The sequence below is a fragment of the Silurus aristotelis genome (genome assembly GCF_946808225.1).
Source record: "Silurus aristotelis genome assembly, chromosome: 6".
NCBI classification, from domain to species: Eukaryota; Metazoa; Chordata; class Actinopteri; order Siluriformes; family Siluridae; genus Silurus; species Silurus aristotelis.
The window spans coordinates 32003398-32017574 of NC_139579.1; the positions used below are offsets into that span (position 1 = coordinate 32003398).

At 40.5% G+C, this 14177-nt stretch overlaps 1 protein-coding gene across 1 annotated transcript; it reads right to left on the bottom strand.

Moving 5' to 3' along the window:
- Positions 1–1439: 1439 nt before the first annotated feature.
- LOC310727901 (macrophage mannose receptor 1-like) lies at positions 1440–12039 on the bottom strand. The gene is made up of 7 exons (XM_083544868.1): positions 11696–12039; positions 11119–11448; positions 3172–3240; positions 2715–3086; positions 2207–2539; positions 2025–2113; positions 1440–1855 (listed from the first exon to the last, which is right to left on the bottom strand). The coding sequence occupies exons 3-7, from the start codon at positions 3206–3208 to the stop codon at positions 1760–1762; spliced, it is 927 nt and encodes a 308-aa protein (XP_083400994.1). The 5' UTR covers positions 3209–3240; positions 11119–11448; positions 11696–12039; the 3' UTR covers positions 1440–1759.
- Positions 12040–14177: the final 2138 nt, after the last annotated feature.

The following is a 14177-nucleotide window of genomic DNA, read 5'->3' on the forward strand; positions in this document are numbered from 1 at the left end:
AAGGCTTTTTTAATTAAAGCTTTGTTAACTTCTAGTTTGAAAGTATGCGCATAGCCACAGTTAATGCGAGAAGCGCTTAGTTTTAGAAGAGGTTTGATTGTGTTTGGTATTGTAGCTGTTTGAAGAAACTTGTAGGGGATCTGGTAGAATATAATCAATGATTCTTATGAGGAAATGAGTGAAATGAATTACATTCTAATTGCTGACCTAATATAGAAATATTGTTTATCAAATTGTACCTGACATCTTCAATTTTGCCAATTAGTTAAAAATATTTACATAATCGCTGTGTAGTTATTTTTGTGAAGGAGGATTTCGGGGGGTGTAGTGGAGTTCATTAAAAGTCGGGGTGATGTTGCTGTACAAGCAAAATTTACAGGGCGCATATTGCAACTACCACACATTTAAAGAGACAAACAAAATAAATGGGAGAACCTGCAAAAGAAAAATTAACAATTTATAAAGCTACATTCCAATAAATACATTATACAAACAAAAGACGTTGCCATGAATAATTAATGTGCCCATTTTACAACAAATCTAAATGCATAGTATGACCAACAGTGTTCTGTTCAGAAACTAAGAGACTTAACCCCTGAGCCTACCTTAAGAAGCTTAAATGAGGGAACAGGAACAGCAACTATATTGGCCCAATGGTCAAAGCTTAGCAGTGATGGGGCTTGTTGTGGCTTGAGCCCCCAATTTTCACACCAGTAATCAGGAGCCTTAACAACTAATTCATTATTGGCATTATTAACATAATAATTTTAAATAAAGTAAACAAGCCAACACAAACACATAGCATAAGACAAAACAAGCCATTTCATTGTCATGCTCAATTCTCACTGCACCCATCACTTTGGCTGAGTGCTAATTCACATTTTTTGTAATTTACCTCTAAATATTGACCTCTGTTGCTGTTACACTGCCAATTGTTTAATTTGCATAAAAGTGAGGCAGAGTAACTTCCACTTGTCTGTGCTTTGCTTTTTATGCGTGACAATGATACTGATTTTCTTTCTTTTTTTTTTTATGTAAAACTGGTCTTATAACAAAAGTCTGGAAAAAGTAAGTGTTATTAAATGTAACAGTTGGAGAAACATTGAAACAACTAATGAGGTTATTTAATAACAGGTCAGTAAGATGATTGGGATCAAATAGTGTATCTACAAATCTACAAATGCAGGAATAATCTCTACATGCAAAGAAGAAGGCATGCGTAAACATGATCCAGAAATGCTGTCATCCTCTCTGTGCCAAAGATCATTTAAAATTCACTAAGACAAAAAAAACTGTTCTGTGGTCAGATGGATCAAAATGTGTATTTCTTTTAGGAAACCATGAACACCACATCCTCCAGACTAAAGAGGAGAGGGACCATCTGGCTTGTTATCAGCTCACAAAAAGATGCATCTCTGATTTTACAGATGGATCTCAGGAGGAATCTCGGTAGAGGGAAATGCAGATTGATTGTTTATTTTATAGAACATAGTGTATGAATTCTACTTGATCATTAATGAAAATGGTTTAGTTAACTAATATGATGAGGAAGCAATAAGAATTATTTATATACAGTTCATGCAGGATCATTTCGAAGTAATTGACAGTTTTCCCCTTCACCATCCCTCTAACAGTGAACTTACCAAATTCCCTGAGTGAATATTCTACTCAACCAAAATGACTAACGCACTACAGAATTACAGCAATTGAGACACAGCTATAGACTTGTAGATTTTTTTTTTCTATTTCACTAAAGGTTTCATTTCTCTTTGTGAAACACCACTCCATCTGGTTTCATGATCCATTTCACTGTGATGTCCTCTTCCATGCCATGATCCTTCAGTTTCTGCTTGATCTAAAAATCAAAAGATGGAATCTATTACGAAATACTGCAGAACAGAGACAGATACAATCAAGTGTACAGAAATTGCACACATAACTTGATTAAGACTAGGGGTCTGTTTACAGCAATGAGGAGGAGAATGTACATTGTAACTTGGCTCTTGTTGGAGGACGAGACCCACCTTCTCCAAGATGTCCTCATTTACTGCAGGATCGTTCAAGTCCAGATTGGACTGAATCTTTATCCTCACGGTTTGTGTTTTTGCGGTTGCTGGATGTTGAAATGTTGTAAAACACAGTTACACTTAAATTGTAAAAGCAGTTGGTGTTTAACTGAATGTTATGTATGTGTGATGGAACATACCTGAGTAACAGAAGAAAGGCATGATATCAGAGCACTGTGAATCACCAGCCTCACCCATTTCTAAATAACCACAATTTTCATTCTCCCAGTAATTATCAGGTTCTCCAGATATCCAGGTGACATAAGAGAAGTTGGTTTGGTCAACCCACTTCCAGCCATCTCTAACCAGATCAAACCAAGTCCTGCCAGAGATTATATTCTGTATAAGAGAGTTTTCGTTCTCATCTTTTGCACTGGCCAGGTCTGTGTAATGCTGTCTGCAGTAAGTCTGAGCGTCAGTCCACTCTACAGAATCATCTATGTAAATGTATCTGTCACTGCCAGTCTTTGTTTCTGTAAAAATAAAACATGAAAATTCATGAATAAATCTAGATAACTTTTTCTATTTGCTGTAAAGTAGTTTCTTAAAAACACATTTTAGTTAAGTGCTCGAAACACACAGATCTAAATTTCCTTACAAGACATTTCCTGCATAATGTAATGAATAAAGTTTAATTTTTTTTTCTACCATCAAAGCATATGTAGGAGTGAAGTTCATAACACTCCAGATCATTCCAACCCCAGGGAGTAATCGCGGCACAGTTTTGATCACCCCATCTGTTGTTTGGCTCTCCATCCTCCCAGAACACCAAACTCCCCAGTGGTTCATCTCCATAGGTCCAGTGGAAGCCATACATGTTCATGTACATCCCGATCCATGCATAAGAACTGAATTGTTGACTGTCGGCTTCGTTCTGGAGTTGGATCATGTCTTCATTGCTTTTGATGACAGCCAGGTCGGTGTGTGTGGATTGGCAGTAAGATCGAGCATCGGTCCAATTTCTTTCATCCTGGATCAGATAATACTTGCGCGTCACAGACAGGACGAGGGGGGCGGCTCCTGTAGAGAAGAGTTTCAATAGATTTATGCAATGGTATGACCATGACATTCTCTTTAATTAATGTTAGTTTCACTTTTCTCTCACCTGTAAACAACAGGAGTATGAAATGGTGCTTCTCCATCCCTGATGTTGTTAGAAAAACCCTCTAAAGCCCTTTAAGAAATAAAATAGAAGTAAATAAACATCAGCACAGTTACTTGTGTTCTCAGGATGATCTTACAGCCTCCGCCATCTTTGTGAAAAGCAACAATTCTAATTCTGAAATACTAAAAGATCTTTACTATGAGGTTCCATGTTGAACATCCAGTGGTCAGTGTGAGAGAATTAGACTAAAAGCACTAAATTTGAACTGCAAGATACACAAATTTGTATGGTTGTCAAGCAGACAAAAACAACAACATGATGAATAGTATGTGTGGCTTGGCGCGGTTACACGGTGTACAGCTGTTATCACTGAGGGTGGACTTACTTTTGTTGCCAGCCTTGTTTTTTTGACAATAATGGCTGTATGATGAGTTCTTTTTTAGAGGACAGTAAATCTGAACTTTTATACAACCTGCACATTGACCAAGTATCATTTCTGTAGTATTGTCCCTTGAGAAGATACTAAAATAGTTGGTGAAATGTGAGATACTGTAAATCGAGACTTTTGTTATGGCGAGAAAATTAAATCGTGATCACAAGAAAAACAAGAAAAACAAGAGAATGAAGTCAAGAAAAAAAAATATATTATAGTGCATGGCCTCTTAGAAAATCCCCATCTGCCACTTTTTCCACCTCGTATCTTTATTTTTATTGAGAAAAGTATTTTTTCATGGAGCAAAATGCGGCCGTCAGATCTGTCCTAAATCTTCACTAGAATGCTGTGACAAAGGGAAAGTATTAAACATTCCACCCGACCAACACCGAGTTTGTTCAACCATAGGATGTTTAATTATTATGCATTCAATTCTGTGTGTCTGAGGAAATAATATCAGAATTAGTGCCACATTCGTTATTCTGGCTTTTAAAGTCCAATAAGTTGAACTGTTAGGGTTAGGGTTAGCGAACCACTTAAATTTTATAAAAAAAGTGATTGTGTGTGGGTTTTTTTGACCATTTATCACGGGCTCTCCTCATGTTGCTTGCTGCTCTTTTCTTTGTCGAATGACCAGCAGGATGGCATGCAAGTGTCCAAATCCACTTTCTTTTGTTCTTGTTTACTGTGTACTTCTCATCAACAATCAACAAAAGGCAGCAGGTGCCTAAATCCACTTACTTTGTTTTTGTTTACTCCATTTAGACTTTTTGTAGACAAACACGCACACATACTATAATACTCCATATAACACTTAATAGAAAACTCTATAGGAAAGCCAAAAGTTTTCTTTTCACAACTCTTTTTCATGGTCTCATTTGGTACTTAACAGTAACCCAGCCATTATGGATGCACAAGCCAGTGCACTCTTAGTGCCAGTCCCAAGCCCGGGTAAATGGGGAGGGTTGCGTTAGGAAGGGCATCCAGCGTAAAACAAGTGCCAAATCAAATATGTGGATCACAAATAAGAATTTCATACCGGATCGGTCGAGGCCCGGGTTAACAACGACCACCACAGGTATCGTTAGCCGACAGGGTACCGGTGGAAATTGGGCTACTGTTGGCTGAAGGAGGAGAAGGAGAGGAGGAAGACATCTACAGAGACAGCAGGGAAAGGAGCAGTGCAGGAGAGTGGAGGTTCGGGTTGGTACTTTAAATGTTGGTACTATGATGGGTAAAGGGAGAGAGATAGCTGATATGATGGAGAGGAGAAAGGTAGATATGCTGTGTGTTCAGGAGACCAAGTGGAAAGGGAGTAAGGCCAGGAGCATTGGAGGTGGGTTTAAACTGTTTTATCATGGTGTGGATGGAAAGAGAAATGGTGTAGGGGTGATTCTGAAGGAATAGTACAGTAAGAGTGTAGTGGAGGTGAAGAGAGTTTCTGATAGGGTGATGATCGTGAAGGTGGAAATTAAAGGGATGATGATAAATGTCATCAGTGCCTATGCTCCACAAGTTGGCTGTGAGATGGAGGAGAAGGAAAGATTCTGGAGTGAATTAGTTGAAGTGGTAGATGGTGTACCTAGGAAAGAACGATTGGTGATTGGGGCAGACTTTAATGGGCATGTAGGTGAAGGGAACATAGGTGATGAGGAGGTGATGGGTAGGTATGGTTTTAAGGAGAGGAATGTGGAAGGGCAGATGGTGGTAGATCTTGCTAAAAGGATGGAAATGGCAGGGGTGAACACTTATTTTAAGAAGAAGGAGGATCATAGAGTGACGTATAAGAGTGGAGGAAGGTGCACACTGGTGGACTATGTGCTATGCAGGAGATGCAACCTGAAGGAGATTGGAGACTGTAAGGTGTTGGCAGGGGACAGTGTAGCTAGACAGCATCGGATGGTGGTCTGTAGGATGGTTAAGGAGGAGAAGAAGAAGAGGAGGAGAGTGAGGACTGAAAGAAGAATAAGATGGTGGAAACTGAAGGAGGAAGAGTGTAGTGTGAGGTTCAGGGAAGAGGTCAGACAGTTGGATGATTGGGCAACTACTGCAGGAGTGTTGAGGGAGGCAGCTAGAAAAGTACTTGGTGTGACATCTGGAAATAGAAAGCAAGACAAGGAGACGTGGTGGTGGAATGAGGAAGTGCAGGAGAGCATAAGGAGAAAGAGGTTGGCAAAACAGAAGTGGGATAGACAGAGTGATTAGAAAAGTAGGCAGAAGTACAAGGAGATGCGGCAGCAGGTTAAGAGGGATGTGGCGAAAGCCAAGGAAAAGGCATATGAGGAGCTGTACAATGAGAGGTTGGACACTAAGGAAGGAGAAAAGGATTTATACCGATTGGCCAGGCAGAGGGACCGAGCTGGGAAGGATGTGCTGCAAGTTAGAGCAGTAAAGGATGAAGAGGGAAATGTGTTGACTAGTGAGGAGAGTGTGTTGAGAAGGTGGAGGGAGTATTTTGAGCAGCTGATGAATGAGGAAAATCAGAGAGAGAGAAGGTTGGATGATGTGGAGTTGGTGAAGCAGGATGTAGATAGGATTAGTAAGGAGGAAGTGAGAGCAGCGATTAAGAGGATGAAGAGTGGAAAGTTGGTTGGACCAGATGACATACCGGTAGAAGCATGGAGATGTTTAGGAGAGATGGCAGTGGAGTTTTTGACCAGATTGTTTAACAGGATTTTGGAAGGTGAGAAGATGCCTGAGGAATGGAGAAGAAGTGTGCTGGTACCGATCTATAAGCATAAAGGAGATGTGCAGACCTGCAGTAACTACAGGGGAATTAAGTTGATCAGTCACACCATGAAGTTATGGGAAAGAGTAGTGGAAGCCAGGCTGAGAGAAGAGGTGACCATCTGTGAGCAACAGTATGGTTTCATGCCGAGGAAGAGCACCACAGACGCCTTATTTGCTTTGAGAATGTTGATGGAGAAGTATAGAGAAGGACAGAAGGAATTGCATTGTGTATTTGTGGATTTAGAGAAGGCGTACGACAGGGTGCCAAGAGAGGAGTTGTGGTATTGTATGAGGAAGTCAGGTGTGTCAGAGAAGTATGTGAGGGTGGTGCAGGACATGTATGAGGACAGTGTGTCGGCAGTGAAGTGTGCAGTAGGTACGACAGACTGGTTCAGGGTGAAGGTTGGACTGCATCAAGGATCGGCCCTGAGCCCTTTCCTGTTTGCAGTGGTGATGGACAGGTTGACGGACAAGGTCAGACAGGAGTGTCCCTGAACTATGATGTTTCCAGATGATATTGTGATTTGTTGGGAGAGTAGTGAGCAGGTTGAGAAGAGCCTGGAGAGGTGGAGATATGTGCTGGAGAGAAGGGGAATGAAACTCAGTAGGAGTAAGACAGAGTACATGTGTGTGAATGAGAGGGAGGGCAGTGGAGTGGTGAGTAAAAGAGTAGGAGGTGGAGCTGGAGGTAGCAGAGCTGAAGATGTTGAGGTTTTCGTTGGGAGTGACAAGGATGGATAAGATTAGAAATGAGTTTATTAGAGGGACAGCGCATGTAGGATGTTTTGGTGACAAGGTGAGGGAGGCGAGATTGAGATGGTTTGGACATGTGCAGAGGAGGGACATGAATTATATTGGTAGGAGAATGCTGAGGATGGAGCCACCAGGTAGGAGAAAAAGAGGAAGGCCAAGGAGGAGGTTCATGGATGTGGTGAGGGAAGACATGCAGGTAGTTGGTGTAAAAGAGGCAGATGTAGAGAACAGGGTGGTTTGGAGACGGATGATCCGCTGTGGCGACCCCTAATGGGAGCAGCCGAAAGAAGAAAAAGAAGAAGAAGATTTGGTACTTAACAGTAAAAAACACAAATTTAACCTGAACACTGGCCAGAACACTGGATAAGGGAGGTCTTACATCAGATTCTTACTCAGCAGCAACAGAAATATCAGCACAATCGTGTTCCCTTTGAGGAACTCAAGTTGCATTAAAACGCTTGGGGAACGAGAGTCCAATCATGCCAGACTGACCAGTCCCTGACTAGTGTGAATGAGCACAGCTAGGTCAAAGGACAGAGGGGACAGGCGTTGCACTGGGGTCCAGGTTGTAAAACCGGACAAAGGTTGGTGGGGTGGACCAGACTGCAGTGTTGCAGATGTCTTGGAGGACTACTCCAGAGGACCAAGCCTTAGAAGCTGCATCGAGTAAGCTCTGGCCGCGAATTGAGCGGGGAGACCAGAGAACTAATAAGAGGATGCGATGGCATCAATGATCCATCTGTTTAGGGTCTGCCTATTAGCAGGGAGGCCTCTCCTCGGAGGGCCATAGCAGACAAGCAGTTGGTCGGACTTTCTTCAAGGACCCGTCCTGTGGACGTAAGTGTCCAGTGCACGTACCCGGCACAGTCGGGATTTTCTCCTGGTCTGAGGCCTGAAACGTCGAAGGGTAACATGCCTGTAACTTCGCGGGTCGTTGGCCGAGCAAGGGCACCTTGGGGATATAACCCGTTCAAGGGTACAAAAAGGCACTGGCGATACCCGAAGAGACTCCAGAAGGAGGGGGCCACAGAAATAGAATGCAGATCTCCGACTCTCTTGAGAGAGCAAATGGCCAACAAGATGCCTCATCCAGAGGCTCAAAGGGGGGCTCAGACGACTTCCAGTTCCCATCCAGGCACTGCTGCATCACCGGTGCCACAATGAAAACGCGTCATAAGAGGCATGAAATGCCAAAGTGGCAGACTCGTAGACTTTCAGGGTGGGCGGAGCCAACCCTTTCGGCGAACTGTCCTTAGAGGAATTCCAGCACTGAACCAACCGGGCAGTGGACTGGATTCAGCTGGTGGTGCTCACACCATGAGCAGAACAGGCGCCATCTGGCAGCATACGACCTCCTCGTGGAGGAAGCTTTGGAGCGGAGAATGGTCAGGGGCCACAGCCACCTTGAAGCCACCATGAGTAGACGGACTCCATCCCGGCAAACTCTCTTCAGAACTCCCGGAAACAGCACGACAGGGGGGAAGACATACAGATGCAGCCTCTGCCCGGTGGGGCTGGAGTGGTAAGGGAGAACCAGAGAGGACCGTGCAACGTCTCTCGAGATGCGAACAGATTCACCTGGGCTTTGCCAAATTACTCCCAAATCTGCTCCACCATGTCAGGGTGGAGCCGCCATTCCCCGGGTCTCAAACCCTGCCTCGACAGGGTGTCTGCTGCATCATTCAACCAACCAGGGATGTGAACTGCTCTCAAAGAGAAAAGTCTCCCCGGGGCCGTGAGGAGGATCTTAGCCAGACCAAAAACATTTTAACGTTTTATAATTCTTTGTCATGACATCATCCTGCCGGTGAATTTTTGACTGATTGCACACATTATTTCAGAGCATGGATAACATGTCTCCCAAAAGCATGTTCCCAAAGCGTTTCGATGCAGCTTGAGTTCCTGAAAGGGAATTGCTTATATCACCAAGCTTGATATCTACACTAAAGACTCCACCGAGAAACTGTTCCATACAGCTCTCATCCATATAATTCAGAAGTGCTAGCAACTATAATCATTGAACAACAGCATTTGTGTCCATTCTAGACCTAACAGGGGTCAGTCGAGTGTAATGCAACCCATTCATTATGGCAAAAACACTTTTGGAAGGTTGACATTTGGATTGAATTCAGAAAACAGACACAATAATCAAGTGTACAACCATCAGTCACTGTGCACAGTTTGGTCGTTTTCAAAATAACATTAAAGGAGAGAAATCACAGTACCTGCTTTATCAGGTATGTTTTGGCAGTTTTATATGTTATAAATTAATTAATTTAAAATGAATTATTCTTTAAACAGAAATAAAAAATTTAATAAATATTAGTATTAGTAGTATTAGTAGTAATAGTAATAGTAGTAGTAAGAACCACCTGATGCCACTGTTAGACAAACTATTTATATTTTATACTTCATTCTTACAAATCAGAAAGCATTCATTTGACCTGCTAGAAACTTAATACACGGTGGATCGAGCGAGTTTATTGTGATCACTTGCTTTTATGTTGTCATTTAATTTATCTAAATTATCGCACTGTTGGAAAGATTTAAATCCTTAATGAGCATAGAACTAGAGAAGAATGTGTCAAAAAGGTCATCTTGCATGACATTAAATAATCTAAGATTAGTGAATTAATGGTTTTATATTTTATATTATAGTTTACAATATAAAACAAAAAGTAACACCAGTTATCAAGCACTGTAAAACATTTCTAGTTAATTAGGCAACATGGGAGAAACGAAGCATTGCAGAAGAGTTCTGAAACATACCTGAAATGGTAAGAAGCAAAACAACCAAATGTCGAGAGGTTTTTATTCTCACTCTTCTTCAGTGGATTTTCTGCAGTATCTGACTATTTTCCATTTGTCGTTTTCAAGTATGATGATTTCTTGGTGACTTTTCCATAAAGATTTACATATTTCAAATCAGAGTGTATGACAGGAGACAGCTACTGAAGTTGGAGGGCAAATTTTATCCCTGTAGAACCTTGAGAAGGTGACCCAGTGATGTCCACGTGACAGTAGTGTAGACCTCTTAGTAGTGGTACTGGCATGTGACTCACGGCTTGTGTCTTGGTGGTGATATACTGTATATATTAGCCAAATAAAACAAAATCATTTCGGATGGAAACTGAATTTGATGAAGCCTGAAACAGGTTAAAATATGACATATACTATATTGACAAAAGTATTGGTATTGGTAGTATTGGTCTTAAGTTTGGTATGTGATTTTCGAGCATGGGAAGATGTTCCACTAGATTTTGGAGTGTGCTTTTGGACATTTGTGTTCACAAGGGTATTACAAAAGGCAGGTATGATGTAGGTGAGGAGACCTGGGGTGCAGTCAGCATTCCAATTATTCCCAAAGGTGTTCAGTAGGGATGAGATCAGAGCTCTATAGCAGGCCACTCAAGATCTTTCTCTCCAAAGCATGTAAACCAGATCTTTAAGGCGCTCACTTTATGCACAGGGGCATTGCCATGCTGGAACAGGTTTGGGTTTCCGAGTTCAAGTAAATTATATTATTTATCAAGATTTAATTATAGCGCCATCTAAAGACTTCCTTTACAGTTGAGTGCCTCCAGTTTTGTGGTACTCTACCTTGGTCCTGAAGGAACTTTGTCCAGCTGTATATAGTTAAAATGCCATTAAAGTAATTTGACTTTACTACTATTTATGGTAAATCTGTATAACTTTCACAGCTTTATTTTGTCTTATTGGTTTATTTTTAATTAACTGAATTATTTTAACTTGTGACAGTTCTCCAGACCCAGACTTGGTCATCAGATTTTCCCTATTATTGATCTTTTGTGATGTGTTTGCTTGCTGAAGCTTGATTGCCATGCTTGGTCAATTTGGTATCCTTCTTGCATTCTGCAAGGGAAGTTTACTTTGGTCTACTTCTTTAAAACTCGAAGCATCCTTGATTGGGTGGCTGGGCTCAGCCGTAGAGATACAGTCAGGTGTGAAGCTCGGACATTCTGTGGGAGAGTCATTGTTGAGGTGAGGTGGTTTGAGCATGTGTCTTCTACCTGCTGGATACTGGAAGATGCTTGGGGCAAAGCCGACTGGGAGAGGAGGACCAAAGACTAGATGAAGAGATTTGACAGAGTGGATTTTTATCATCTGGTTTGGAGAAGCTGCGAAAGCTGGTCAGGCATCTAAAAATCTCTGCCCCCATTACTGCCTTAGATGTCCCCATTACCTGGACCGGGAAAAGTAAAAGAAAATGGATTAATAGATATAAAGATTTACTGCTCTTCTTCTTAGATACTTAGATCTTCTATGGGATCTCTTTTGTCTTTACTTGTTACTACCTCAATGCTGCCTTTAATTAACTCTGAGTTAAATTATTGATGTTACTATCATTGATATTCTGTCCCCTGGTGGTCTAGTGGTTAAGATGCAGTGCTCTCACCGCTGTGACCCGGGTTCGATCCCCGGTCAGGGAACCATCCCCAGCCACTCTCAGTGCCGGTCCCAAGCCCAGATAAATTGGGGAGGGTTGCGTTAGGAAGGGCATCCAGCGTGAAACGTGCCAAATCAAACGTGCGGAGGATCCGCTGTGGCGCCCCCTAACGGGAGAACCCGAAAGAAAGTTTCGTTTACTATCATTGATATTTTCTTCACCACATGACTGGTCCATGTTGCTTTGACTTTTTTTTTTTAAGGACATCACTGCCGTCCAGAAAAATCTGACCTTATAACGTGTATGTAGTTTGTAAAGTGTCTACACTGTAATAATATGAAATTATCCAAAATATGTAATTTATCTCAAATGAATGAAAGAAAAAGTTTAAAGGAACGTTCTTAAAAAATAAGGACTTGGACTTCTAAAGATGAAAATATAGCTTTTTACATTTCATTGTCCTTTAGAAGCCTTCTGAAGCATGTGATAAACTGCACTGCTATATGTTTTCTTTTACACTTCTCACTTATGCAAAAAAAAAAAATTATAATAATTGCTTTGTCCTTGTTCACCTACTTTCCATACAGATTTCCTTAAATCAAATGAGTCCCCCAGGGCTGTGTGCTCGTTTACTTCAGGAGGACAGAGAGCAACCAGTCTCCTCTGAACATCAATGGCTTCTAAGTGGACATTGTCATGAACACTAAATTCCTTGGTGTTCACTTGGTGTAAAACCTCACCTGGTACCTCAACACCAGGTCCATAGTCAAGAAAGCCGGACTGCATCTCTATTTTCTGAGAAGGCTAAGGAAAGCCCAACCTCCACCACTCATCCTCACCATGTTCCACAGAGCAACTATAGAGAGCACTCTCAGAAAAAAATATTTTGAAACTAGGTAGATAAGAAGATCTATCCAAACCCCTTCACAAAAAAGAATGCACAATTTTCTTCGAAATGACTTTTCAAATATTTAAAAAATAACAAAAGCGTAATGGAGAAGGTGATTTTTTAATGTTTAAGGTATTAAACTTCGTATACAATATTCAAATCCCAACCACACCAAGCTTTCACTCATGGGCCCCTGAGCAAGGCCCTTAACCCCATAATCTGCTCAGGTGTATTAATTTGATAAATGCAAGTCGCTTTGGATAAGAGCGCCTGCCAAAATGCCATCAAAGAAAATGTCATATTTAATATAAATTAAACTAGACCTAAATGCTCTTTGCATATGAACTTTTGCTTATTTAATCCCCAAAATTGCAAGAGACATTGACAGCTTTGTTACCCTTATAAAATAAAAAAAAATATTGGATTCTAGTGATGTTTTAAACTAAACATCTTCAATATTGTAATCCGTCATTAAACCTATTCAAATGGAAAAATAATTTCAAGCAAAGTACAGAGCTGTCTGGGAAAGTCAGAATGAAAAGAATGCACATGTATTTTGAAGGTAAAAACCATCAGAAAAGTAAATCAATGGGATTGTAGATAACGTTGACTATGTACACATAAAAAATTAAATAAAAAATGCTCCCAATTCAATCCAAGTTTAAACACAAGACTGTCAAGATCTATAGACGAGAAGCCAAACATGCTGAACATCCATCCCTGTTTGAGCAACAGTGCATTAAAATGCATATTGACAAGTCAAAAAGCCTTCCAGTCCTCATCTGTCATTTTTGTGTCTGTGAAAATATTCTATTAATAAACAGTGATGGACACCAATTACTTTTGTGGTGGACAATTGTGGGGTCTTCATTTCCTGTGCAGTGGTACCAAAAAATTTGTCAACTCAGTACCGCTTGTGATCCTGAACATGGACATCGCTGTTGTCCTGCATTAGCGTTAGCACTAAATCAGAAGGATTGAAATTTACCATGTGCATTCTTTCATTAAATCAGCTGAAGCCATTGCTGACTGACAGACAGACAGACAGACAGACAGACAGACAGACAGACAGACACACACACACACACACACACACACACACACACACACACACACACACACACACCTGTGGAATACAGGAGTATATTTTTTTACTTTCTTCCAAGTGACTGAACTCATTTCCTATTCAAAATAATCTTGTTTTAGGAAGGCCAATGGTAAATTTGTTAACTATCAAAAAGTAATAAAAATAACTGCATTCTAGAGATTTTCTAAATGAAATATCTTCAATACTGTAATCAGCCATTCAGGTTATTTATATAGAGAAAATTCAATCACGGTTCTGATCCGACTGAACTCATTTCCCATTCAAAATAATCTTGTGTGCTACACTTCCATTCAAATAGAAGCAATCGATCCTTTATTATAGTAATAATTTTCATTATTATTATTAGATTTCTCTTCTGAATATGTACATTGGTCATATACAATGTACATATACACAAACCACTGGTCGCAAAATCGGATTTTGTCTGTATGGCAACATGATCCCTCCATTTACTTCTAAAGTTCTTGGAGGTTGAATTTCCATTTTTCACCTTATACTTGCAATAACATTTGAATGATCTTGTGATTTGTGCTCACAATACCGAAACAACTAAACTAACATAATTGTTTGTTTAGTTTGTGTAGTTTATATCTGAATAATATATATTTTTAATGAAAACATTTATTGTGTTATCACTATTAGTAGTTTGTAGTAATAATAAATCCCTGATAGAAAGAAATCTATA

Excerpts from the sequence above, each read along its gene's own strand:
- LOC310727901 (XM_083544868.1), bottom strand. The coding sequence starts at position 3,208 with ATGGAGAAGCACCATTTCATACTCCTGTTGTTTACAG. Across the intron at positions 2,114-2,206 it reads GCCTTTCTTCTGTTACTCAG|CAACCGCAAAAACACAAACC; the intron begins GTATGTTCCATC and ends TTCAACATCCAG. Across the intron at positions 1,856-2,024 it reads ATGAGGACATCTTGGAGAAG|ATCAAGCAGAAACTGAAGGA; the intron begins GTGGGTCTCGTC and ends TTTGATTTTTAG.